A 26,361-nucleotide genomic window follows, 5' to 3' on the forward strand; every position below is an offset into this window, starting at 1 on the left:
CTATTTTATGTTCAACACAAAAATAGAATATCTCTACAAAGTGTGCATATTTGAAAACATACAAAATAGTTCCTTGTTTTGGTTATAGGATGTCACTGATGTAACTTTTGGAAAGAGAAGATCTTTGACCATTAATAATGCAGCTGGCTTGGAAATAACGGTGGACTTTGAAAAACTAATGAAATATTGTCACATTAAACATGCATGGGCAAGAACTATCCACACTTTTCAGGTAACAGTGGACATTTATAAAGCTATTTGGACAGGTTTCGGAGCCATAGAGTACCTTCAATGATTTTCTTCTTGATTTTGTTGTCTTTATTTGTTTAATGAGAGACAAGGTTACCAAGGCGTACATAAATGGTGGTGTGATGTTTATTTATCTTTGCAGCTTACTTTTTTACTGTTACATAATCAGCTTTATTGGGGTATAATTTCCATAGGCATTTATATTTATAAAGCTGGATGGGTTTTGACAAATGTGTCCTCTGCCCTTGCTCTTGTGAGGCAGCTCCTTTCTACTTGGGAATAATTTTAGTTTTATACAAGAGTTGGAAAGGTAGCACAGACTATTCCCATGTGCCCTTCAACCAACTTTCCCTAATGTTAATATCCTACACAACTATGGTGTTTTTGTCAAAACTAAGAAATTACCATTAAAAGAATACTATTAACTAAGCTACACACTTTATTTGGATTTTGCCAGTTTTCCACTAATACCCCTTTTCTGTCCCAGGATCTAATCCTGGACACAACATTGCATTTAGTGCAATTTGCATTTAACTCTGTTTGGGGGGGGAACGGGTGAGAGGGGGCAGAGGGAGACAGAGAATCTGCCTGATGTGGGGCTTGATCTCACAATCCTGAGATCATGACCTGAGCTGAAATCAAGAGTCGGATGTTTAACCGACTGAGCCACCCACGTGCCCCTTAGCTCCATTCTAATACTCTTGAATTCCCATAAGCTATTTGTGGTTCTGTTATTTAACTCACTGTTTTGAGCGCCCCTCTTTGATGTTTGTGTGTTGCTTTAATCATGAAGCTGCATCAGCCTACATTTGCATGTGGAAAAATTTAGGTTACCCTGTGTCGTCTACTGGTAGGCAAACATTAATTAGCATAGGGATTTTTTTTTTTTTTAAGTAGATGGTGTTTTATTTATTAACCTACTCCATCTCAGTTCCAAAAAGAATTTGAAATGACTTATAAAAAATGCCCACAATTCAGCCTGATTTTTTTTTTTTTTTGAAGATAAAGAAATGATGTCAAGTGGAAAATAAAGGTAAGGGTGATAAAAGGATTCTCGCTAAGAGTGGGATGGAATGCTGATATGTGCACTGACCTATTTGCTTGCTAGTGTAGACTGCAGATTTGGCTTTAAATTTTCAAAACAAGAGAGAAGCAGTCAGTGGACTGTGTCTATTGGATAAAAAAAAAACAAAAACAAAATAAAACAGACAGTTGTTAAGAAGTACAAATATTCCTGGCTTCGAGGTCCTGGCAAAATTTCTCCCATGGATCTTTATGATGGGATCTCTGTAATTCTGGAAACTCATACCAGTCAATTTGGGGGAATTTTCTTGAATAATTTCATTAAGATTTCTTGTCCTCAGTTTTCTCTGTTTTGTCTTTCTAGAATGTCTACTATGTTCAACCTCCAGAACTGATTATCCAAATTTCTTATCTCTCTCCTGCTTTCCATCTCATTATCATTTTGCTGTATTTTCTGAGAGATTTCCTCAAATTTATAATCCAGTCTTTTTTTACATTTCTGGACAAATGAAGTATGAAGGGGTCTTTTTATTACTCGATTAAGGTTGTAGTAACTATCTCTAAGTGTTCCTTTTATTAAATCTGGCTCTTGTTTTGTGGTTGAAATAGCATCTCTTACCTCTGAGAACATTCGTGATTGTTATCTTGTATGAGTGTACTTTGTTTCTTCCAAGTTCAGTTCAGTTCAACAAATATTTATTGAGTTAGATTGTTCTTGGTGCTTGGTTTAGATCAGTCCATGAAAGGAGACAGACAGACACAGTCATAAAACAATAAGTAAACTACAGTTGACCCTTGGACACTGTGGGGATTTGGGGCAGCGACCCCTCGTTGTAGTCAGAAATCCATTACAATTTTTGATTTCCCAAAGACTTAACTACTCATAGCCTACTGTTGACCAGAAGCCTTACCGATAATGTAAACAGTTGATTAACACATATCTTGTATGTTCTATGTATCATATACTATATTCTTTTTTTTTAATTTTTTATTGTTATGTTAATCACCATACATTACATCATTAGTTTTTGATGTAGTGTTCCATAATTCATTGTTTGTGCATAACACCCAGTGCTCCGTGCAGAATGTGCCCTCTTTAATACCCATCACCAGGCTAACCCATCCTCCCACCCCCCTCCCCTCTAGAACCCTCAGTTTGTTTTTCAGAGTCCATCGTCTCTCATGGTTCGTCTCCCCCTCCGATTCCCCCCCTTCATTCTTACCCTCCTGCTATCTTCTTCTTTTTTTTTTTCTTAACATATATTGCATTATTTGTTTCAGAGGTACAGATCTGTGACTCAACAGTCTTGCACAATTCACAGCGCTCACCATAGCACATACCCTCCCCAGTGTCTATCACCCAGCCACCCCATCTCTCCCACCCCACCCCCCACTCCAGCAACCCTCAGTTTGTTTCCTGAGATTAAGAATTCCTCATATCAGTGAGGTCATATGATACATGTCTTTCTCTGTTTGACTTATTTCACTCAACATAATACCCTCCAGTTCCATCTACGTCGTTGCAAATGGCAAGATCTCATTCCTTTTGATGGCTACATAATATTCCATTGTATATATATACCACATCTTCTTTATCCATTCATCTGTCGATGGACATCTTGGCTCTTTCCATAGTTTGGCTATTGTGGACATTGCTGCTATAAACATCGGGGTGCACGTACCCCTTCGGATCCCTACATTTGTATCTTTGGGGTAAATACCCAGTAGTGCAATTTCTGGATCGTATGGTAGCTCTGTTTTCAACTTTTTGAGGAACCTCCATACTGTTTTCCAGAGTGGTTGCACCAGCTTGCATTCCCGCCAACAGTGTAGGAGGGTTCCCCTTTCTCCGCATCCCCGCCAACATCTGTTGTTTCCTGACTTGTTAATTTTAGCCATTCTGACTGGTGTGAGGTGGTATCTCATTGAGGTTTTGATTTGGATTTCCCTGATGCCGAGCGATGTTGAGCATTTTTTCATGTGTCTGTTGGCCATTTGGATGTCTTCTTTGCAGAAATGTCTGTTCATGTCTTCTGCCCATTTCTTGATTGGATTCTTTGTTCTTTGGGTGTTGAGTTTGATAAGTTCTTTATAGATTTTGGATACTAGCCCTTTATCTGATATGTCATTTGCAAATATCTTCTCCCATTCTGTCTGTTGTCTTTTGGTTTTGTTGACTGTTTCCTTTGCTGTGCAAAAGCTTTTTATCTTGATGAAGTCCCAATAGTTCATTTTTGCCCTTGCTTCCCTTGCCTTTGGCGATGTTTCTAGGAAGAAGTTGCTGCGGCTGAGGTCAAAGAGGTTGCTGCCTGTGTTCTCCTTTAGGATTTTGATGGACTCCTGTCTCACATTGAGGTCTTTCAACCATTTGGAGTCTATTTTTGTGTGTGGTGTAAGGAAATGGTCCAGTTTCATTCTTTTGCATGTGGCTGTCCAATTTTCCCAACACCATTTGTTGAAGAGACTGTCTTTTTTCCATTGGACATTCTTTCCTGTTTTGTCAAAAATTAGTTGACCATAGAGTTGAGGGTCCATTTCTGGGCTCTCTATTCTGTTCCATTGATCTATGTGTCTGTTTTTGTGCCAGTACCATACTGTCTTGAGGATGACAGCTTTGTAATAGAGCTGGAAGTCTGGAATTGTGATGCCGCCAGCTTTGCTTTTCTTTTTCAACATTCCTCTGGCTATTCGGGGTCTTTTCTGGTTCCATACAAATTTTAGGATTATTTGTTCCATTTCTTTGAAAAAAGTCGATGGTATTTTGATGGGGATTGCATTGAATGTGTAGATTGCTCTAGGTAGCATTGACATCTTCACAATATTTGTTCTTCCAATCCACGAGCATGGAACGTTTTTCCATTTCTTTGTATCTTCCTCAATTTCTTTCATGAGTATTTTATAGTTTTCTGAGTACAGATCCTTTGCCTCTTTGGTTAGATTTATTCCTAGGTATCTTATGGTTTGGGGTGCAATTGTAAATGGGATCGACTCCTTAATTTCTCTTTCTTCTGTCTTGTTGTTGGTGTATAGGAATGCCACTGACTTCTGTGCATTGATTTTATATCCTGCCACTTTACTGAATTCCTGTATGAGTTCTAGCAGTTTTGGGGTGGAGTCTTTTGGGTTTTCCACATAAAGTATCATATCATCTGCAAAGAGTGAGAGTTTGACTTCTTCTTTGCCAATTTGGATGCCTTTGATTTCTTTTTGTTGTCTGATTGCTGTGGCTAGGACTTCTAATACTATGTTGAATAGCAGTGGTGATAGTGGACATCCCTGCTGTGTTCCTGACCTTAGGGGGAAAGCTCTCAGTTTTTCCCCATTGAGAATGATATTTGCTGTAGGTTTTTCATAGATGGCTTTTATGATATTGAGGTATGTACCCTCTATCCCCATACTCTGAAGAGTTTTGATCAAGAAAGGATGCTGTACTTTGTCAGATTTTTTTTCTGCATCTACTGAGAGGATCATATGATTCCTGTTCTTTCTTTTGTTAATGTATTGTATCATGTTGATTGATTTGCGGATGTTGAACCAACCTTGCAGTCCAGGGATAAATCCCACTTGGTCGTGGTGAATAATCCTTTTAATGTACTGTTGGATCCTATCGGCTAGTATTTTGGTGAGAATTTTTGCATCCATGTTCATCAAGGATATTGGTCTGTAATTCTCCTTTTTGATGGGGTCTTTGTCTGGTTTTGGGATCAAGGTAATGGTGGCCTCATAAAATGAATTTGGAAGTTTTCCTTCCATTTCTATTTTTTGGAACAGTTTCAGAAGAATAGGTATTAATTCTTCTCTAAATGTTTGGTAGAATTCCCCTGGGAAGCCATCTGGCCCTGGGCTTTTGTTTTTTGGGAGATTTTTGATGACTGCTTCAATTTCCTTAGTGGTTATAGGTCTGTTGAGGTTTTCTATTTCTTCCTGGTTCAGTTTTGGTAGTTGATACATCTCTAGGAATGCATCCATTTCTTCCAGGTTATCTAATTTGCTGGCATAGAGTTGCTCATAATATATTCTTATAATTGTTTGTATTTCTTTGGTGTTGGTTGTGATCTCTCCTCTTTCATTCATGATTTTGTTGATTTGGGTCATTTCTCTTTTCTTTTTGATAAGTCTGGCCAGGGGTTTATCAATCTTGTTAATTCTTTCAAAGAACCAGCTCCTAGTTTCGTTGATCTGTTCTACTGTTCTTTTGGTTTCTATTTCATTGATTTCTGCTCTGCTCTTTATTATTTCTCTTCTCCTGCTGGGTTTAGGCTTTATTTGCTGTTCTTTCTCCAGCTCCTTTAGGTGTAGGGTTAGGTTGTGTACTTGAGACCTTTCTTGTTTCTTGAGAAAGGCTTGTATTGCTATATACTTGCCTCTTAGGACTGCTTTTGCTGCATCCCAAAGATTTTGAACAGTTGTGTTTTCATTTTCATTGGTTTCCATGAATTTTTTAAATTTTTCTTTAATTTCCTGGTTAACCCATTCATTCTTTAGTAGAATGCTCTTTAGCCTCCATGTATTTGAGTTCTTTCCGATTTTCGTCTTGTGATTGAATTCTAGTTTCAAAGCATTGTGGTCTGAAAATAGGCAGGGAATGATCCCAATCTTTTGGTACCGGTTGAGACCTGATTTGTGACCTAGGATGTGATTCTGGAGAATGTTCCATGGGCACTAGAGAAGAATGTGTATTCCGTTGCTTTGGGATGGAATGTTCTGAATATGTCTGTGAAGTCCATTTGGTCCAGTGTGTCATTTAAGGTCTTTATTTCCTTGTTGATCTTTTGCTTAGATGATCTGTCCATTTCAGTGGGGGGTGTTAAAGTCCCCCACTATTATCGTATTGTTGTCAATGTGTTTCTTTGCTTTTGTTATTAATTGCCTTATATAATTGGCTGCTCCCATGTTAGGGGCATAGATATTTACAATTGTTAGATCTTCTTGTTGGATAGACCCTTTAAGTAGGATATAGTGTCCTTCCTCATCTCTTATTATAGTCTTTGGTTTAAAATCTAATTTGTCTGCTATAAGGATTGCCACCCCAGCTTTCTTTTTGTGTCCATTAGCATGGTAAATGGTTTTCCACCCCCTCACTTTCAATCTGGGGGTGTCTTTGGGTCTATAATGAGTCTCTTGCAGAGAGCATATCGATGGGTCTTGTTTTTTAATCCAGTCTGATAGCCTGTGTCTTTTGATTGGGGCATTTAGCCCATTTACATTCAGGGTAACTATTGAAAGATATGAATTTAGTGCCATTGTATTGCCTGTGACTGTTACTGTATATTGTCTGTGTTCCTTTCTGGTCTATGTTGCTTTTAGGCTCTCTCTTTGCTTAGAGGACCCCTTTTAATATTTCTTGTAGGTCTGGTTTCGTGTTTGCAAATTCCTTTAGTTTTTGTTTGTCCTGGAAGCTTTTTATCTCTCCTTCTATTTTCAATGACAGCCTAGCTGGATATAGTATTCTTGGCTGCATATTTTTCTCATTTAGTGCTCTGAATATATCATGCCAGTCCTTTCTGGCCTGCCAGGTCTCTGTGGATAGGTCTGTTGCCAATCTAATGTTTCTACCATTGTAGGTTACAGATCTCTTCTCCCGAGCTGCTTTCAGGATTTTCTCTTTGTCTCTGAGACTCGTAAGTTTTACTATTAGATGTCGGGGTGTTGACCTATTTTTATTGATTTTAAGAGGGGTTCTCTGTGCTTCCTGGATTTTGATGCCTGTTTCCTTCCCCAAATTAGGGAAGTTCTCTGCTATAATTTGCTCCAATATACCTTCTGCCCCCTCTCTCTTTCTTCTTCTTCTGGGATCCCAGTTATTCTAATGTTGTTTCGTCTTATGGTATCGCTTATCTCTCGAATTCTGCCCTCATGATCCAGTAGTTGTTTATCTCTCTTTTTCTTAGCTTCTTTATTTTCCATCATTTGGTCTTCTGTATCACTGATTCTCTCTTCTGCCTCATTTATCCTAGCAGTTAGCGCCCCCATTTTTGATTGCACCTCATTAATAGCCTTTTTGATTTCGACTTGGTTAGATTTTGGTTCTTTTATTTCTCCAGAAAGGGTTTCTCTAATAACTTCCATGCTTTTTTTCAAGCCCAGCTAGTATCTTTAAAGTGATGATTCTGAACTCTAGATCCGACATCGTACTAATGTCCGTATTGAGTAGGTCCCTAGCAGTCAGTACTACCTCTTGTTCTTTTTGTTGAGGTGATTTTTTCCATCTTGTCATTTTGTCCAGAGGAGAATAGATTAATGAGAGAACAAAATGCTAACAGGGTAACAACATCCCCAGAAAATATACTCTAAACAAATCAGAAAAGACCTGAAGCCGGGTGAAAAGAAAGGGAAAGAAAGAAAAAAGAAAACAAACAAACAAACAAACAAAAACAGAACAAAACAAAAAAAACCAGAATATGATCAAATATGATCAGGCTGGTGCATAGATCAGTGCCACACACTAGATTTGGGTGTATTTTGGTCTGTTAGAAGAAAGTGCCTCCCAAAATTTTAAAGAAAGAAAAACTTATATATGTACAAAAATAAGGGTTGATATGATGAAAGGATGGAATATGACTGTAAAGATGAAAATTATAAAAAATTTTATAAAAGGAATTGATACGAAGTTGTTTGAAAAAAGAAAGAAGAGGATTTAAAAAAAAAAAAGGGAGAGAAAGTGATCAGGCAGGAGAGTAGAACAAAACCATACACTAGAGATTTAGGGTATATTTTGATCTGTTAGAAGAAACTATCTCAAAATTTTAAAGAGAGAACAACTTATATATATATGCCAAAAATAAGGGTAGCTACTATGAAGGGATAGAATATGACTCTAAAAATGAAAAATAAAAATGTTTTTTAAAAAAGGGATTGATAAGATGTTGGTTGAAAAAGAGAAAAAGAAAAATTCAAAAAAAAAAAGTTAAAAAAAAATTAACTTTGAAAGACTAAAGAATCATGGTAAAAAAGCCATGGATTCTATGTGCATTATTCCCCTAGCGCTGGAGTTCTGCCGTTCTCATTGATCGGTAAACTTGGTCTTGGCTGGCTGTTCTTGCTGATCTTCTGGGGGAGGGGCCTGTTGCCGTGGTTCCCAAATGTCTTTGCCGGAGGCGGAATTGCCCCGCCCTTGCTGGTCCGGGCTAAGTAATCTGCTCAGGTTTGCTCTCGGGAGCTTTTGTTCCCTGCAAGCTTTCAGTACAGCTTTGGAGGCCGAGAGTGAGAATGGCAGCCTCCCAATCTCCTCCCTGGAGGAGCCGAGAACTCAGGGCCCCACACCTCAGTGAGCCCCCAGAGAAAAGCAGTCAATCACTCCCGTCTCCCTGGTCTCCGGCCGCACTCCGTGCTCACCCGGCCTGTGACTGAGCGTTTCTATCTCTGGCACCCGACCCCGTGTGGAGTCTCCAAACCCAGCAGATCCCTGCAGTGCGCTCCCGTGCCGCTCCTCCCGGGGGAGGAAGGGGAGTCTCCCCGGATCTGCTACTTGCTGGGTCCCTGCTGGAGGAGCAGTGGCCTGACTGTGCCGTGGATCACAGTTTATGGCAACCCCGAGCTGAGAGCCCGAGGCTCGGCTCCATCTCTGCAGCTGGCTTCCCTGCTCCAATACCTGGGAGCTCTGCCACTCAGGCACCCCCGGTCTTTCTGTGACCCCGAGGGTCCTGAGACCACACTGTCCCACAAGGGTTCCACCCCCCGCTTAGCCACTGGAGCGACGTCCCTCAGTGGAGCTGACTTCTAAAAGTTCTGATTTTGTGCTCTGCGGCTCTATCACTTGCCAGAAGCAGCCGACAGAGGCCCCCTCCCCTGCCGTCTATCCTCCCGAATATCGCCTCGGATTCACTTCTCTGCACGTCCTACCTTCCAGAAAGTGGTCGCTTTTCTGTTCAGAGAGTTGTTGCTATTCTTTTCTTCAATCTCCTGTTGAGATCGTAGGTGTTCAGAATGGTTTGATCCCTACCTAGCTGAATTCCTAGGACCAGACGAAATCCGGGTCTCCTGCTCCTCTGCCATCTTGCTCCTATATACTGTATTCTTAACAATAAAGTAAGGTAGGGCACCTGGCTGGCTCAGTCAGTAGAGCGTGTGACTCTTGGTCTCGGGGTTGTAAGTTTGAGCCCCATAATCTTAAAACAAAGTAATCTACAGAAAAGAAAATGTTATTAAGAGAATCATAAAGATGAGAAAATACATTTGCAGTACTGTACTATATTTATCAGAAAAAAAAAAAATTCATGTGTAAGTGGACCCATGCAGTTTAAACCCATGTTGTTCCAGGGTCAGCCGTACATGATATGGTAGAAGATGACAAATGCTATGGAAACGGGGTGGGGCTAGATGTGAGATGCAGCTGTCCTTTTAAATAGTAGTCAGTATAGGCCTCATTGAGAAGGTGGCATTTGAGCAAAGACTTGAAGGAGGTAAGGAAGTAAACTGTGTGGGTCTAGGAGAAGAGCATTCTAGGTTGAGGGAATAGCCAAGGCCAAGGTTCTTTGGTGGAAGCCTGCCTGTCGTATTTGAAGAACAGGAACAGCAAGGAGGCCAGCGTGGGAGAGTGACAAGAGATGTCAGAGAAGTAATGTGGGATAAGGGAGGGTAGGATTGGGGGCCAGGTAACCTAGGACCTTCTAGGACGATGGTATCCAATATGATATCTACATCTGGCCCACTACCAGTTTTGTAAATAAAGTTTTACTGGAATACAGCAGCACTGGTTCATTTACATATGGGCTATGACTGCTTTTGCATTGCAAAGGAAGAACTGAATAGTTGTGATAGAGAACATCTGGCCTGCGGAACCTAAAATATTTTGACCCTTTGCAGAGAAAGTGGTTTGCCCCCCACTTTAAGGTCCATAGAGACTTTCACATTCTAAGTCTATAAAATCAGGAAAGGAATGAATGGTTTGTATTTTTTTTTTTTTTTTTTTACAAATGTTGAGTTTCAGGACACATTAAAGAGAGACTTATACATAATTAAATATATAAAAACTTGCCTCCTTTAAGAAGTTCGATAGTTCTAACGATTCAAGGAAGGTATGAAAAGGGGACAAATAATTTCTAGCAGGTGATTGAGGTGAAGTTCGGTGTCCCCATCCTGCTTTCTGAGCACACCTTTGGCATGACCATTTGATTTTTAGCATCATTCATTCAGTGAGACACTGCATAAAGAAGCGTGAACAAGAAAGAGCTTACAGTCCAGTGAGGAATACAGCTAAGAAGGCGGACAGTTCCATTCCAGTGAACATTCTGTGACAGAGGAAGTACAGGGGGCTGGAGAGTGCATGGAGGGGGCTGCTGGTCCGGAAGTGGGCCCGCCCTGGCAGGACCCCAGAGAGGTTCCTCGTGTCCGATGGAGCGTGGCTCGGGGGAAGGAAAGAGGAAAGGAGGAGGGAAGGCAGCAGGGTCACGGCTGGCCTTTGAAGGACCAGATGAGCCATACAAGGAGTCAGGACTTTGTTTTGAGAGCTTGGGAGCTGTATATCAGCTCTAAGCAGAGTCTGATGTGATTGGATTTGCTTTTTACAAGTATCACTGTAAATGCTGTGAGGACAGTGGGTCGCAGCACAAGTGAGTATGAGGGAGACTGACTATGAAGCTGTTAAGTTTTTCTGTGTTCATTAATGATTAGGTACTCAGTTAACTAAGTTTGGGTTAGGCATTTATCTGCTTAGGAATACACAATATGAAGTCCAAGTCCAATATGCTGTATATCTATAAAATGTACTTTTTATTTGAATGATCAAGTGTCATTTAAGTAAATTTCTGAGACTCAGCAGCACCTGAAGGAAGTGTTTGTCACGCTTTTATAATCTGAAGAGTTAGTTCCAATTCTCTGTGTCTAGAGAGATAGAAGTGCTTGCTGAGAAAGAGGCTTTTAACTGTGGATCTGTATTTTCTACATGCCCCATCTTGTCATTCGTCTTCCTACAATTCTTCTTTTGTCTGGGGGGAAGTGGGGACATTAGGAGAGATAATGGTTCAAACTACTTCTTAGTTTATGTTGGCACTGAAAATATAGGGACTAAGAATAGCCCTGAAACTTGAAGTGGTTTTCTTACAATTACATGGCGACATTGGGCATTTTTCTTGCCTATATAATTCTTGGCTTGCTAAACTTAAAAAGCAAAGGTTCATTGTTCTTTTGCTTTGTTTATCATGTTGAAAGTAATAAATGGTTCAACAATGGGAGAATACAGAAAAGTAGAAGAAAAAAATCATCCATAGAGCCCTCCATTTCAGAGACAGACTCGTTTTTTTTTCTTTTAAGATTTTATTTACTTATTTGACAGAGAGAGAGAGCACAAGCAGGGAGAGTGGCAGGCAGAGGGAGAGGGAGAAGCAGACCCTCTGCTGAGCAAGGAGCCCAATGCGGGACTCGATCCCAGGACTCTGGGATCATGACCTGAGCTGAAGGCAGATGTTCAACCAACTGAGCCACCTAGGTGCCCGTAGTTAAATTTTTGATAGAATTTTTCCTCCTTTTTTGTGACTTGTTTTGTTAGATATTTATGTTCATTTTGTATGTACTTTTTTGGATCAGAGTAATTTTATTTTGTGTTACATAGTTGTGATCATTCTTTATATGAAAGTATCCAGTTTTTAAAAACGTTAGATTTCAAAGCATCTTTGATGTTTGCAGAATAATATATCAAATGTCTATATACAGATACTTGATATAAATGTAAACAAAGAAGCAAATTTATCTATTCTCTTATTATTGGATATTGAAGGTGTCTATTTTTTGCTATATAAGTACCAGTGGGATAACACATGTATACATAGAGCCCATCTGATTGTTGAAAATTCTTTTATTAGGGAAGATTTGGCACTTCATGCCGTCTTTCAAGTTTATTGTTGGGTTTCTACACACCAGTTGTGCATCTGTAAGACCTGAACTTGACCGCATAATTAGGAAATAGGAGTTCTTGGGTAATGAATAAACTGCAACTGTAAGGTGGATTTGGGAACATTCTGGCCAGATAGCACTTTGAGGACTTCTCTCTTTTCTGTCTTGGTAGACTGCGGCTGTGTGAGGCCATGAACCCGTGATGCCGTATTAACTCTTCTTACCGCATTATTCCCTCCCAGGGGTCTGAGGAGAAGACGGTGGTGTACATGGTTGGGAAGGCGGGCCGTCAGCACTGGCAGCACGTCTATACCGCCGTGACCAGGGGCCGCTGCAGAGTGTATGTCATCGCGGAAGAGTCTCACCTCCGGAGCGCAATTATGAGAAACAGTGTTCTCAGAAAAACTCGCTTAAAACATTTTTTGCAAAACAAGCTCTCCACGAGCTGTGCGTCTCCAGCAGACTTCGCCTCCCTGTCCAGGAGCTCTGGAGAGAGCAGAGGACTGAGCACACAGGCCTCAGCATCCTCAGTCCCTCCAGTCACAACCACCAATGTGACAGCCGGTGTCCCTGGAAGCGGGGCCTCTGCGGCTGATGACAGGACGTTCGCCTTTCCTGAAGGATGGAAATTACCTTCATCCGATGAAGTGGATCCAGAGGAAGATCCATCAGGACTTCGTGGGTCCAAAAGAGCCTGTGGCCTGAGTGGTGCGGAAAGTCCAAGCAAAATCCGGATGGTAGGAGTGATGTTGTCATGCGCTCCAGCTTTAAGTATTGTTCACTTCAGTGTGCTTATGCAGGGCTATGGATTTTTCAGTAGTGTGACCCTGTGCTGGAGCACGTAAAACCGAGTGTTTTCTCACCTCTGTCAGCTCAGTGCCTGGTTGATCCTAGCACTGTCTGTCACTTGGCTTGAGGCCGGCACTCTAGGCCACGGCAATCTATTGATGCGCGTGAGGGGGCATGCGGGGAGAAACTGGCCGTCCTGCACCTTCTTTCTGCAAATCTTCCTTATCCCTCTCCCCTCCCTTTGGTGGCCCACAGCCTTACTTTAATCCCCATTCTCCACTGGAGCGGCTGGTGAATTATCCATGATCTCCAAATGAAGTTCCAGTAGAAGCTTAAGGATTGCTTTATGTGCTGGCAAGTAGACTTGTTCCGGTGTCCTGAGGCTTTCAAGGCTGTGACAGAGAGAAGGGGCCACGGTGGGCACCCGGAGGAGAACGTGCTAATGGAACCTGCCAATGCCAAGTGGAGTTCTAAAGGGAGAAGATATATAGCCTCTGACCCCACATGGCGTGGAGACAGTACAGCAGTTCTCTAAGAGGGTGCCTGGCAAACGCAGTGTGTGATGTCCTGGTGGATTAGGCAATCACAAGTATGGAGTGTTGTGGCTGGAGCATAGCACGCAGGTGGAGGTCGAGCTGAGGACCCTGGAAGAGTCGGGAAGACACAGAGGCTCTTCCAAAGAGATTGGACATTCTCCTGAATGTGATGGAGAACACTAGACGCATTTTAAGAGCTCTGTGAATTGAAATTTATGAAGGTCACTTTGGAGTTTAGTAGATTATGTTTCGGAGGCCGTAGGGGATGAGCTCCTTGCAAAAAGATGATTTCAGTAGCTTGAACAGAATGATTAGGTTCTGAAGTCAAGTAGTAGCGATGGGGTTGGAAAAGAGATGCTTAGGGGTAGGGGGTACATGGGATTTAATGGTCAGTTATATATGGGGGGGTCAGGCCTGAGCATGAGTCTTAGGCTTCTGGCTTGAGCATCCAGGGGAATCCAGGTACCATTAATCAGGATTGGGAAAAGAGGCCGAGGGACAGGTTTTGTAAGGAAAGTGATAAAAGTAGGCATAGTGAAAGAAAAGTTTTGTTTTTTGGTTTTTTTTTTTTTTTTCCCTTCTTGGAAGTAGTAGGATCCTTGCTGATTCTAAGCTTCATTCTGTGCTCCAGATCAACTCTTTGATGTGGAATTTCCATCTCAGCAAAACATCTTTTTCTGAAATTGACTGTGTTACCTCTTACAAAGACCCTGGGATAATAAGGCTTTTGGCCTGGAACAGAAAATTCCAAAGAAAGTCGTTTCTTGCCTTTTATTTCTTTGCATCAGCACGGGATGGGCTACTTATGGTTCCTGTGGTGGTACAAAGAGACAGTGACAGCGATATCCATCTTCGCTGCTGAGCTCGCCAAAGCTTCGAAGCTCTGGCCCAAACCAACACCGCAGAAGGTCTGTGGACACCATGAGTCCAGCGCTGGCTGATGTCACTATCCAAAGGCTCCAGTACGAGCAAAGTTCTCTAACTGAAGAGGATAAGCTTTCTCACAAGGCTTGCCAGAAGTATGTGACATCCAAGAAATCCCTGGAAATGAGGAAACTAAGAATTCAAAGCCTCCGACCTGATAAATTAGGGACTTCTGTGTCTAGACTTTCTAGTGCGTTGAGATGTGTGATTTCTAAAAGCTCAGATTCAATGACCAGGGCTGTCCCCCTACCTTTCCTGCATATCCACATGGGTACATCAGAGCCAAATCAGCATTTAAATACTGCAGGTACTAATGACAGAGACCCACCTAGATGAAAGCTTTTGCTTTTCTGTGGATTAATAGCTTTAGGTTTTGAAAAAAAGCTTTAAAAGAAAATGTTGTCCTGATTTTGCTTTTTTTTGTTTTGTTTTTGCCTCATGTCCCACAACCAAAAAGGGAAAAACAAAAATATTTTTTTAAGTAAAAGCATCTGTATAAATATTCTAAAATTTATCATATAAAGCAGTGATTTCCAGAATTTTTTGAAAGAAAATGACATTTTGTCATTTAAAAAATCTGGGAAGGATGTAATCATAAAATCCCAAATAAAGATAGTTCTTGTATTAGGGTTCTCCAGTGAAACAGAACCAGTAGGCTGTGTGTGTATCCCTATATATCTGTTTACCTACCTACCTACCTATCATTTATCATCTATCATCTATCTATTTAGATTTATTTAAGGAATTGGCTCATACTTGTGGAGGCTGCCAAGTCCAAAATCTGCAGGGTGGGCCAGCAGACTGGAGACCCAAAGAGTTGATATTGCAGTTTGGGTCCAAAGGCAGGCAGAATTCTCTCTTTCTGGGAGGCGGTCAGTCTTTTTTTCTGTTAAGGCCTTCAGTTGATCAAATGAGGTCCACCTGCATTATGGAGGGTAATCTGCTTTATTGATCATCTACTGATTTAAATGTTTATCTCTTCTAAAAATACGTTCACAGAAACATCTAGAATATTTGACCAAATATCTGGGTACCATGGCTTAGCCTAGTTGACACATAAAGTTAACCATTACGGTGCTCTAAATTGAACAAGTTTAGCATTGTGAAAGATAAATTGAATTGTGCTTATTTTTCTCATTTCCCTGTGGTGGCGAAACTTTCTCATGACCGCACTGGTCCGTTGCCTTGTGCTTGGGAATCACTAATAGTACCAGGGATCCTAGCCTTGCGGTGTTGCATCTTACCACACCTAAGGCTGGCGTCATGGATGTGCACCCTGAACAGTCAGTCATACGGGGCTTTGTGCTTACGACCACTCCATACTTGCTTTAATGTCCTGCACTTGGCATCTTGACATTCTTACCTTTGAACAAAGGGCCCGCATTTTAATCTTGAACTGGGCTGCCAAATTATGTAGTGGCCACACTGTTAGAAATTATATATATGTATACTCATTCAGCAAATGGTCACTTCTTCATGCCTGTCCCAGAGCTGGGTGCTGGGATACCACAGTGAGCGACAGTGGACAGGATCCCACAAGGGGCTGGCAGCTGACTGCTTGGGTCTGCTCAACTCTTCCAAGGCGGGGAAGGGGGCATGTATTATGTCTTCCAAAGAAGCAGTCAGAGGGAGTAGAAGTACACGGGGTAAACTGACTGTGTTTTCACAAAACTAACTTTATTTTTATTGTTGTCCTTACAGGTGGAAGAATCCTCCCCACAAGTGTCTTCCAGACTTCAGAATTTGAGACTAAATCGTTTAACCCCCAGGCAACTTTTCATATCCACAAATAATCAAGAAACTTAATTCTGTTTCCGATTGCTCAAAGTAATTACCTCTTTCATTTTTCCTACTCAACACAAAATGAACATCATAGCTTCAAACTCTCAAGATATAAAACAGGATGTCTGTGACTGGAGTTTTATTTTAAGGTGTTCATGTTAGCATATATTTTAAACTCATTTGATCGGAGAAAACCATAACGATTTCAACATCTGTCCTCAGGAGGACTGGTAGCACTGGACATAAATGCAGGCAAAATTTGTTGTTGTTTTTGTTTTTTTAAACTCTGTACTTTAGAAAGTGTTTTATTTTTACAATAATGCCTTTATTGACTTCCATGATCACTGTAGGTGCTCTTTGCCAACGGTTTGAAGCCATGGTCCAGAGAAACTGTAGTTACACCTCCTGTATTATTGACACACATTTCAGGATGTTGGGTCTTCTGCCAGTTGTTCAGCTTGCAACATTGCTGCTCGCTCCGTCACTGCTGGCCGGACCCACTTCACCCGGAACTGTTTTCCTGGAAATTACCTTCTGAGTTGGGAGTACATTTTTTTTTTCTTAATTGGAGATATAATTGACATATAACACTATGTAAGTTGAAGGTGTACTGCGTGTTGATTTGATACATTTATATAGTCCCTATGATTACTAGGTGAGCTAATTGCATTAGCTAAAACCTCTATCATGTCACATAATTGTCATTTCTTTTAGGAATATGTTGTTTTGAAGATACTCCACTTGGGAAAATTATTTTCTCTCAGTGATTTTTATTTTATTTTATTTTTTTAGAGTTTTATTTCTTGTTAAATGGTAAAAGAAAAAGTTAAGAAAAAAATTTACCTGTTATTCCAATATTTGAAAAATAGCCTCACTGAGATATAATTTACATACAATTCACCCATTTCAAGTGTACAACTCAGTAGCTTTTAGTATATTCACAGAGTTGTGCTAGTACCACCACAATGGGTTTTTGAACATTTTTATCACCAACCCCCTCCAAGAAACCCTGTACCTCTTGGCTCTGATCCTCTCATCCCCTCCAGCCCCAGGCAACTACGGATTTATTTTGTCCCCATTGATTTGCCTGTTCCAGACATTTCATATATAAATGGAATCATACACTACGTGGTCCTTTGTGACTGACTTCTTTAACTTAGCAGAATGATTTCAGACTTTCTCTTGTGCTATGTATCAGTGCTTCACCTCTCTCTCTCTCTCTCTTTTTTAAAGATTAAAAAATGTTATGTACAATATGAGGAATTCTTAATCTCAGGAAACAAACTGAGGGTTGCTGGAGTGGGGGGTGGGGTGGGAGGGATGAGGTGACTGGGTGATGGACACTGGGGAGGGTATGTGCTCTGGTAAGCGCTGTGAATTGTGCAAGACTGTTGAATCTCAGATCTGTACCTCTGAAACAAATAATGCAATATATGTTAAGAAAAAAAAAGAAGAAGAATGTAGCAGGAGGGGAAGAATGAAGGGGGGGAAATCGGAGGGGGAGAAGAACCATGAGAGACGATGGACTCTGAAAAACAAACTGAGGGTTCTAGAGGGGAGGGGGGTGGGAGGATGGGTTAGCCTGGTGATGGGTATTGAGGAGGGCACGTTCTGCATGGAGCACTGGGTGTTATGCACAGACAATGAATCATGGAACACTATATCTAAAACTAATGATGTAATGTATGGGGATTAACATAACAATAAAAAATTAAAAAAAAAATGTTATGTACAAAGAGCTAGCATTGTTCCTTTTAGTGGGTAGATGTCTTGGAGAATCTGTGCAAGGAATCTCACTCAGTCTAACCTGATGAAGCCTACATCCTTAGTGGACTGATGGGAAGACTGGCAGCATCTCTGGAGGCTGTAGTTTTGGATCAGACCGTGTCAGGTTGAGCTGATGGGGCAGAAATCAGGAGCCCTGGCTGAATTCTTGCAGGTAGCTACAGCAGAGCTGCTGCTGACCTATCTTGCTCTCACTAGTGCAGTGTAGGCAAAAGACCTTCATCTCCTTTCATTACCAAATAATACTGTATTATGTGGATATAGCACACTGAATTTCTCTGTTCATCAGCTGAAGGACATTTGGGTTGTTTCCACTTTTTGGCTCTTATAAAATGCTACTATGAACATCTGTATACAAGTACAAGTTTTTCTGTGGACGTATATTTTAATTTCTTTTTTAAGATTTTATTTATTTATTTGACAGAGAGAGAAAGCACAAGTAGGCAGAGAGGCAGGCAGAGAGAGAGGGAGAAGCAGGCTCTCCACTGAGCAGGGAGCCAGACGTGGGGCCTAATCCCAGGACCCAGGGATCATGACCTGAGCTGAAGGCAGCCGCTTAACCGACTGAGCCACCCAGGCACCCCTTAATTTCTTTTAATTATATACCTAGGAGTGGAATTGTTTGGTCATATGGTAACTCTATATAACCTTTTGAGGAACTGCCAGATTGTTTTCCAAAGCAGCTGCACCATTTTCTGTTTATACTTGGAATGTGAGGGTTCCAGTTTCTCCACGTTTTCTCTAACACTTGTTATTATCTGACTTTTTTGATTATAGCCATTCAGTAGGTGTGAAGTGATATTTCCATATGGTTGTTGTTGTTTTTTTTTTTAAGATTTTATATTTTAAAAGTAATCTCTGCACCCAATGTGGGGCTCAAACTCACAGCCCCAAGATCAAGAATCACATTCTACTGACTGAGCCAGCCGGGCAGCCCTCCCTCAATCTGGTTTTGACTTGCATTTCCCTTATGGCTAATGATGTTAATTATCTTTTCATGTGCTTATTGGTCCTTTGTATGACCTCTTTGGAGAAATGTCTATTCAAATCTTTTACCTATTTTTAAATTGGGTTATTTTTATTTTTATTATTGAGATATAAGAGTTCTTTATATATTCTACATACAGGTCCCTTATTAGAAATGTTACTTGCAAAAAAAAATAAATTCCCATTCTGTGGATTTTATTTTCACTTTTTTTTTTTTTTGATGGTGTCCTTTTACGCACAAATTTTCAGTTCTGATGATGTCCAATGTATCTCATTTTTGTTGTTGTTGCTTATGCTTTGGTGTTACATCTAAGGAACTACTGCCTATCCAAAGTCATGAAGGTTTACTCCTATTCTTCTAAGAATTTAAATAGTTTTAGGTCTTACATTTAGCACTTTGATTCATTTGAGTTAATCTTTGTGTATGGTGAAGTAAGGATCCAACTTCATTCTTCTGCATGTGGATATCCAGTTGTTCCAGCTCCATTTCTTGAAGAAACTATTCTTTCCTCATTCACTTGTCTTGACACCCTTATCAAAAATCAGTTGATCATAAATGGTGAAGGTTTATTTCTGGATTCTGAGTTCCCAATTCTATTCCATTAATGTTTACATCTATTGTTATGCCAGCACCATGCCCTTTGTTAGCTTTTTTTTGAAATCAAGAAAAGTGAGCCCTCCAATTTGTCCTCTTTCAAGATTTTTGGACTATTCTGAGTCCCTTGCACTTTCATATGAATTTTAGGATCAGCTTGTCCGTTTCTGCAAAATAGCCAGTTGGGATTTTGAAGGGTAATTGTATTGAATCTATATATCTGGGGAGTATTACCATCTTAATATTAAGGCTTCTGATCCATGAACGTGGGATGTCTATTTATGTCTTCTCTCATTTCTTTCAACGGTGCTTTGTTTTGCATTTTTAATTTTTATTTTTTTTAATTTTTAAAAAATATTTTATTTATTTATTTGAGACAGAGAGAGCACAGGCAGGGAGGAGGATCAGAGGGAGAGGGAGAGGCAGACTCCCCACTGAGCAGAGAGCCTGATGTGTGGTTCAACCCCAGGACCTTGAGATCATGACCTGAGCTGAAGGCAGATGCTTAACCTACTGAGCCACCCAGGTGCCCCTGTTTTGCATTTTTTAAATTTACTCCTGGGTATTTTATTTTTGATCCTAATGTCAATGGAATTTTTTTTTTCTTATTTTTGGTTTGTTCATTGCTACTGGATAGAAATACAATTGATCTTGTATCTTTCAATCTTGCTAAACTCATTTATTAGTTTTAATAGGTTTTTAGTGGATTCCTTGGGATTTTCTATATATGAGGTTATGTCATCTGCAAATATAATTTTACTTCTTTCCAATCTGGATGGCTTTTACTTAATTTTCTTGTCTTAAGGCTCTGGCTAGAACCTTTAATAAATTGTTAAATAGAAGTGGTGAGAATGGACACCCTTGCCTTGTTCCTGAAAATTTATGAGGCCTGCAAGATAGTCTGCAAAAATGAAAATGTTGGGACTACAGCATAGTTGTTTCTTTTTTTTTTAAAGATAGCACACATTAAAATTTGCGCATTTTAAATAGTTTATATAAATGTATTTCATAGAATACATATGATGTTCTCTGAGGGCAGATATTATTATGATCCTTGAGTTAAAATCTATCTTTGTTACCTAAAATAAATGTATAATTAGTCTGGGAGTATTTCTGTCTGCAGACTGTTTTAGGACTTAAACATGTCTTTTACATTTTGTCCTTACAGCAGTCCCAGAGTGCAGATATGACCTTCGGTACCACAGGTGGGGAGACTGACTCACAGTAACTCAATTTTATACCACCAGTGAGTACCAGAGCTGGAATTCAAAACCAGATCTGATTTTAAAACCCATGTTCTTCCCATTCTTCCATTCTGCTTTTCAAGTTTATGGCAAAACCTTTCCTCTTTAGAAAATTCTATAACAAAAAGCATTGTGTAGGACTCATCTAGAATACTAAAATATAATCAAAGTACCAGAAAAATTGCATATCATAATTTTTGGCTTTTTAAAATCACTGTTTATTCCATTTGGTAGGGGTTTTTTTTTTCCATACAAATATTTGCAACAATTTTGAATTCCCCAAAACCATACATAGACGATAAATACCATGCTATTAAAGTATTAAATTTGTACAAAAATACTTTACAGCTTAATACTTGTTTGTTACAAATAAAAATACATATTTAAGTGACTCATGATCTTTTTTTTCTTTTAACATGATTCTGCTTTATACTCTCTTGCCCTGGCGGGTTGTGAAATATGATTGAAATAATATATTTCTCTGCACAAAAAGAAAGGTGAGCTTTTTCCTTAAACAAAGGACACAGTGTTCAAATGCTTTACCTAAGCAGTTGTTGGAATCCATTGACCAAAATGAAAGTGTTTGGAAAATAATCATTTCAATATGGAGATTCTACAATCAATATACAGATCTATTTTTTTTAAATATTCACCAAATAACAGTTATTAGCGTAACTATTCAAAAGATCTGAACAAATGAGAACAGTTGCTGACAAACATCTTAGAAGCAACTGTCACAGTTTATTGCTTTGAGGGATGGTAATAATTGGCAATGCATTTTGTGAAAAATGTATTTACAATTTCAGTAAAGTAGCATGGCTCAGAACAAAAGATAGTCCAGTGTCATCTTAAGGTACACGTGCTGTACACCCCTCTATAACCAGTTTTCAAAACATGGCAAGCAAGATGAGTTTGATTTGCCTATCATTAAGATAAACCTCATTTTAATAGACTTTTCATTCTCTCTTAAATTCTCAGTCTTGAATTTTAAAAATAACTAATCCTCAGTGTTACTAAGCACTCTAATTCATTATCAGAGATTTGCAGCTATTAAAAGTGTGTCCTTAAAAAAAAAAAACAGGTCACAAGACATATCCTGTTTGTTAATTTGTTGCATAGGGAATAGCATACATCTTAGTTAAAATCATTCCTATATCGGGGCAAAACATTTACCACCACCTATTATGGTCTCCTACGTGCATCATCGCTGAAACGTTTTAAGAGAACTTAATGTTACACCTGGACCCCTCCCATGGCAGCAGTCCCAGCCACGTCTCAAACTCCCATTTCCCCTAGGAGAGCCAGCTTTGTGACAAGCCTTGTTGGTCAAGTTCTTAACGCTGACGACTTCATAGTAAGAAACTGATTTCAAAGTGAATTAAGGAAATTGTCATAGAGAATATTTTCAAACAGACATCTCTCTTTTTAAAAAGTGATTGGAAGATGCACTTGTAAAAAATTTCCTCTGATGTTAATTGGGGGAAAGGGGCGGCCTATATATTTTTCTTATTCTCTACCATTGGGCCCGGCAGCGAATGGCCAGCCATATACCATAGTGTCACCAAGAAAGAAACCTCTTCAGCCTGAAAGGGGAAGTGAACATGAGCCATGAGAGAGATTTAAAAGACCCCTGTGCTTGCAGTTAATGCCACGTGGTATCTGTGCTTTAAATGCCACAGAAATCTTAAAGGGATTTTTTAGCACCATGTAGATATTGTCTTTTGTCCTGCTTTATAAAAAGCATTGCTATAATGTGTTAGTGGGTTCTCGTATCTCCAAATTACCGCCATGACTAGGCTGTTGGAAAAAAGCACTGTTCTGTTCACTCCATTCTCCTCCTGGTAGAGTCTGTTCTATAGACTTCTGTGAAGCCAGTGGGTTTCTACTAATAACCAAGTCCAGCTTATTACCAGATTCTGCTATGAGGGGCACAACAAGGCAGCAGTCAAAGTCTCTCGTTCGGACATGATTAACCTGAAAAATCAAGAAGAGCCATTTTGAATTACTGTTCTAATTCTCAACACCCAGACTAACACTTCCGGTGTAACAGGTGTCCTGAAGGTGCCTAAACGAGCAGCCTTACGCTGAGCGGTCTCTCTCTTCTCTGACCAGGAGGCGGCCGTTGGCTGACTTACTCTTTGCTACTAAACCATAAAGTCCTTGAGAGCAGGGAACAGGGACACATCCCAACATCCCCAGGCTGGGCAGACTGCCTCGCTCATGGCAGGTGCTCCAACAACTGAACGTCATCGCTAATTTCCAGATGAGGTAAGTGAGGCACAGAGTGGTGAAGAGATTTGCCTCAGAACCGAGTGGCCCAGCTAGGAAGTGATCCCCGGCAGTCTGGCTGACTCCGAAGCTGTGCTCTTGACCATGGTGTTGAACTACCTCTCAGAAGTGAGCCCATCCACCTCCTCAGCTTATACATGTGCTCATCTTCATTCATTTCTCCTTATTCTTCACCAACGAGGGTTTTTAACCCCTCTACAAGCTGCTTCCACTCTTTGCCTTTCATTCTCAATCTTCTCACATCTGGAACCTGACACATGGTACAATTGACCCCAAATGTCCAATACAGGAATGGTGTCTCCAGGTCTCGTCCACTTTGGTCTTTAGCCCTGGCCGCACTTGACACCCACTCATCATCCTGAAAACTCTCCTTCCTTGGCTCTTTATGACACCACTTTGTTTTGATCCTCTTACCATTTTAATTCGCTTTCAGTTCTTTCCTGCCTTTATCTCTTCCTGTCCTTTAAATCTGTTTCTCTCAGGATCCTAGCCTTGGTTCTCTTTCTCACTATAAGCGCACCATAGGTAGCTTTATCCAAACGCATGCCTTTCAGTGTCCTAAATCTCCTAAATCTGGCTCCAACATCTGAGCAATGGATCCAAACGGCCCTTGCCTCCCAGACTGCTCTGCCAGGAGGCACTGAAGGAAAAAGGACTCAGGTCTGACACAGACATCTGGTCTCCTTCCCTGGCGTCTCCCTCTTTCCCATTTTACTCCAATCCACCTATAGTATTATTCTATTGTCTCTCTAAATTACAAATGATGTCATTATTCTGCTTAAGAAATTGATATACCTGAGAGTAAAGTCCAAGAGCTTTCTCATGGCATTCAAGGCCCTCCCAGTCTGAATCCAGTCTACTTTTTATAGCCTCAACATCTATGGAAGCAGGGACAGCACAGCCCCAATTTAGAGATGAGGAAGAGCCACATAAAGGTTAAGTAACCATAGTTATTAATTCAGCAAATATTAGACTCTCTACGAAAAGTGAAAGCATCCCATAGTGCCAAGACCAACTGTTCTGCTGCCATAGTAAAAATGATCACCAGAATTTGTTTTAAAACTACCTAACTGATCAATGAGAACGTGCCTTGGTGAAGGCGTGTCACCTCACGTACAGCCTCATGCTCTGACCGTCAGCTCCTTGGTGCCAGACTCATTCCAGCTAAACACACTCTCAAGACTGATGTCAACCCTCTCTTTTTCCTACAAAATGCTATTCCTAAAAACTGTATGTAAAATCAGGAATTGGCTGGGCTCACTGAAACTATTCCTGACCACGATCGCATTCCCTTCGCTAAACAAGGTTTGGCTTTTCGCTTTCAGACAATTGTGTGAGATACCGAGATATCAAGTACTGTATTAGGGGCAATGGGAGCATAAGGTGCCAGCACTGTTCTCCAGACGTTTATAATCTGTTGGGGAATATATACAGGGAACCAGACAATTCCAATAACTGGTAAATTCTACCCAAGGAAAAAGTTTCTATCCCATATAGGAGGGGCCCCTAATCTCGTCTTGAGGCAAAGAAAGATGGGTAGGCATTGATCGAGGAAGACATTGAGAAGTGAAATTAATCAAAACGTCACCTGCGGTCTTACCTGTAAGAGTCTATCATAGGGCTTTAAGCCACCGAGATCTCCTGGCCCAGCTGGGCGAATATTTTTAACATACACTCCTTTCTCCAGCAAGCCATCTGCTACACTGAACCCAAAGTCCTCCATATCAGAGCTCTTGTACAAGGTCACCTGGAAAGTGAGAGAATGTGAAGGACGCATTCAGCTTGGCTGCGGACTTTTGTGTGTGAAACTTCTTGTCCAACAATCTTTTCAAATTTATTTACTCAGTAACATAATAGATTTGTAATATATTAGGCAGCTCCCCACGCTCCTGCAGCTTTTTCCCCTTCTCTGAAAACAGCCTTGGAATTCGTAAAGTCCTGCCCAGAACTGAAAAGGAAGGAGAAGGCCAACTGCTAGAGAAGGGAGGCAGCCCGTTGCACCTGCTGGGTATCAGGACGAAGCCAAAGGCCTTTCCTTCCTGCCCACCGTGCCTGATGCTGCACTGGGTACAGTGCTCAGCATATCATCTTCCTCTGAGCAACGGCCAGCCTGGAGTCCATCATTTTATTTGCTATGGTATCCAGATCAGAATGTTAGTACTGACAGCAAATGGAGTTAAAAAACCTGAAAGTGTTCTTGTAACCAACACCTTGCTCTGGGGTCCAGCGTGAATAGCAACCAGGCTTTGGTTTAGCAACTCAAGTCCTTCTTCACCCTTCTCGGCTACGGGCCTCACTGGTTCCCTCCGCACCTACGGCCACCCGCCAGGCAAAGCTTCCCCCGAACCTCATGCCTCCAATCTGACCACCTGCAAGAGTTAGTCTGAGGTTCAGACATTCAGCCAATCATGCATACATTCACCAACTGTGTACCGAGTCCCGACCCTGTCCTGAGCATGGTTCTGGGTGCTGGGGAACAGCAGTAAGCGCGCAAGAAAAGGCTGCCTTCCAGAGGCAAACACATTTATGTGTAACATTTACTGAGCACCCGCTGTCCTGGCCCCGGCCAGGTGGCATACTCAGCACTTGGTGCTCGTTTAATGTTTTAAGCTGGTCACTGACAATCACTAAGTTTTGCCCGATGCCCTCTGTATAAGCTGATGCACTCTTCAAGCACTGATCTGGGCTAATATATTGTTTTACACTAATTGTTTTTAAAAAAGATTTTATTTTCACACAAATACATGAATATGTTCTTGTAAAATAGTAAAGACTTCAGGGCTAGAGGGCAAAAGGTCAAGATAAAACAGGTCTATTTTTTATACCCAGTTATTTTATTTCAGAGAAAGAGGGAATATTGAAGGAACTACAAAAAAGTGGTGTTTGTGGTTTTTTATTTTACTAGGCTGAGAGTTAAAATATCAAGCTGGCCGAGTCTATACTATTCACCAGGCAGCCCTCATGGTTATTGCCATATGAAAGGTGAGGAAATTCAATTTTATAGAGGTTAAGTCATTTGCCCAAGGTCACAAAGGTAATGAATAGTGGGGCCCTGTCTGTCTGATTCCATACACTAAACAACCATTATATACTACTGCCACTCAAAATGCCTTATTTCATAGGTTGTAAGATATGCTTTATTTTTTCATATTTCAAAATCTCTGAAATCAGGTGTGTTTCATAATCCATGGCACCCTAGATCCTATGAAGTAAGATATATAAATATTCTACCGCTACCTGCCTCTTTCTTACAAGTGCCCTAGAAGGAAAGGGGCCAGAATTTTGTTGCAACTTTGCTTTTTAAGAGGAAGAAAAATGTGCCTTGCCA

At 40.6% G+C, this 26,361-nt stretch overlaps 2 protein-coding genes across 16 annotated transcripts in view; one reads left to right on the forward strand and one right to left on the reverse strand.

Moving 5' to 3' along the window:
• Positions 1 to 21,135, forward strand: part of HELB (DNA helicase B) — a 40,555-nt gene extending 19,420 nt beyond the window's left edge. For 4 of the 9 annotated variants that reach the window (XM_036094716.2, XM_078076249.1, XM_078076246.1 and 1 more), the window contains exons 11-13: positions 89 to 232; positions 12,345 to 12,839; positions 16,053 to 17,392. In XM_036094716.2, coding sequence (XP_035950609.2) covers positions 89 to 232; positions 12,345 to 12,839; positions 16,053 to 16,157 — 744 coding nt within the window. In that variant the 3' untranslated portion in view covers positions 16,158 to 17,392. Of the gene's footprint in view, positions 1 to 88; positions 233 to 1,251; positions 1,283 to 12,344; positions 12,840 to 16,052; positions 17,393 to 20,668 lie in introns of those variants that run through there. The other 5 variants (XM_078076245.1, XM_078076244.1, XM_078076251.1 and 2 more) reach the window with 5 other exon arrangements.
• GRIP1 (glutamate receptor interacting protein 1) overlaps positions 20,939 to 26,361 on the reverse strand; it is a 660,303-nt gene continuing 654,880 nt past the window's right edge. For all 7 annotated transcript variants that reach the window (XM_078076240.1, XM_078076238.1, XM_078076241.1 and 4 more), the window contains 2 exons: positions 24,634 to 24,780; positions 20,939 to 22,718 (listed from right to left, as the gene is read on the reverse strand). In XM_078076240.1, the coding sequence (XP_077932366.1) occupies positions 22,491 to 22,718; positions 24,634 to 24,780 (375 nt within the window). In that variant the 3' untranslated portion in view covers positions 20,939 to 22,490. The remainder of the gene's footprint in view (positions 22,719 to 24,633; positions 24,781 to 26,361) is intronic.

Source organism: Halichoerus grypus, chromosome 6 (assembly GCF_964656455.1).
Source record: "Halichoerus grypus chromosome 6, mHalGry1.hap1.1, whole genome shotgun sequence".
Taxonomy (NCBI): Eukaryota; Metazoa; Chordata; class Mammalia; order Carnivora; family Phocidae; genus Halichoerus; species Halichoerus grypus.